Below are 512 nucleotides of genomic sequence, written 5' to 3' on the forward strand. Positions count from 1 at the left end.
GCGGCCCCTGCTCCTGCCTCGCCTGCCACAGTGGCCCAGCCAACGGGCTGGCGCCCCGGGCTGCCGCCGCCTCGGACTTCACCTGTGCCTCCACCTCCCGCTCGGACTCCTTCCTCACCTTCGCGCCCTCCGTGCTCAGCAAGGCCTCCTCCGTCGCGCTGGACCAGAGGGAGGAGGTGCCCCTCACCAGATAAGGGGCCGCCCGCGGGCTGCCGACTCCAGGACGCCCGTGGGGGCCCCCCCGGGGACTCAGCCAGTGCCCCTCCGCCCTCCAGGAGGACACCCAGGGGGAAGGAGAGGGCTGCCAAGGACCAGCGGGACTCAGCCTTGAGGATTGGGACGCCCAGGGAGCTGCCCAGCTGGCACGTTTGGGGAACAGGAGTGGGGGTCGGGGAGCAGAGGTTGAGAGACCTTCCTCTAGGGCGGCCTCGCTGTCATTCTTCACCGAACCCACAACCCCTACCGAGTTTGAAATGGTGGCTCCAAAGCTAGACAGAACTTAGCACAACAGC

At 68.4% G+C, this 512-nt stretch overlaps 1 protein-coding gene across 1 annotated transcript in view; it reads left to right on the forward strand.

Moving 5' to 3' along the window:
* EVX1 (even-skipped homeobox 1) overlaps positions 1-194 on the forward strand; it is a 7,371-nt gene extending 7,177 nt beyond the window's left edge. Inside the window, exon 4 of the mRNA XM_006156137.1 lies at positions 9-194. Within this exon, the coding sequence (XP_006156199.1) occupies positions 9-194 (186 nt within the window). The remainder of the gene's footprint in view (positions 1-8) is intronic.
* The last annotated feature ends 318 nt before the right edge of the window (positions 195-512 follow it).

Source organism: Tupaia chinensis, unplaced genomic scaffold, assembly GCF_000334495.1.
Source record: "Tupaia chinensis unplaced genomic scaffold, TupChi_1.0 Scaffold000479_1, whole genome shotgun sequence".
In the NCBI taxonomy this organism is placed as follows: Eukaryota; Metazoa; Chordata; class Mammalia; order Scandentia; family Tupaiidae; genus Tupaia; species Tupaia belangeri.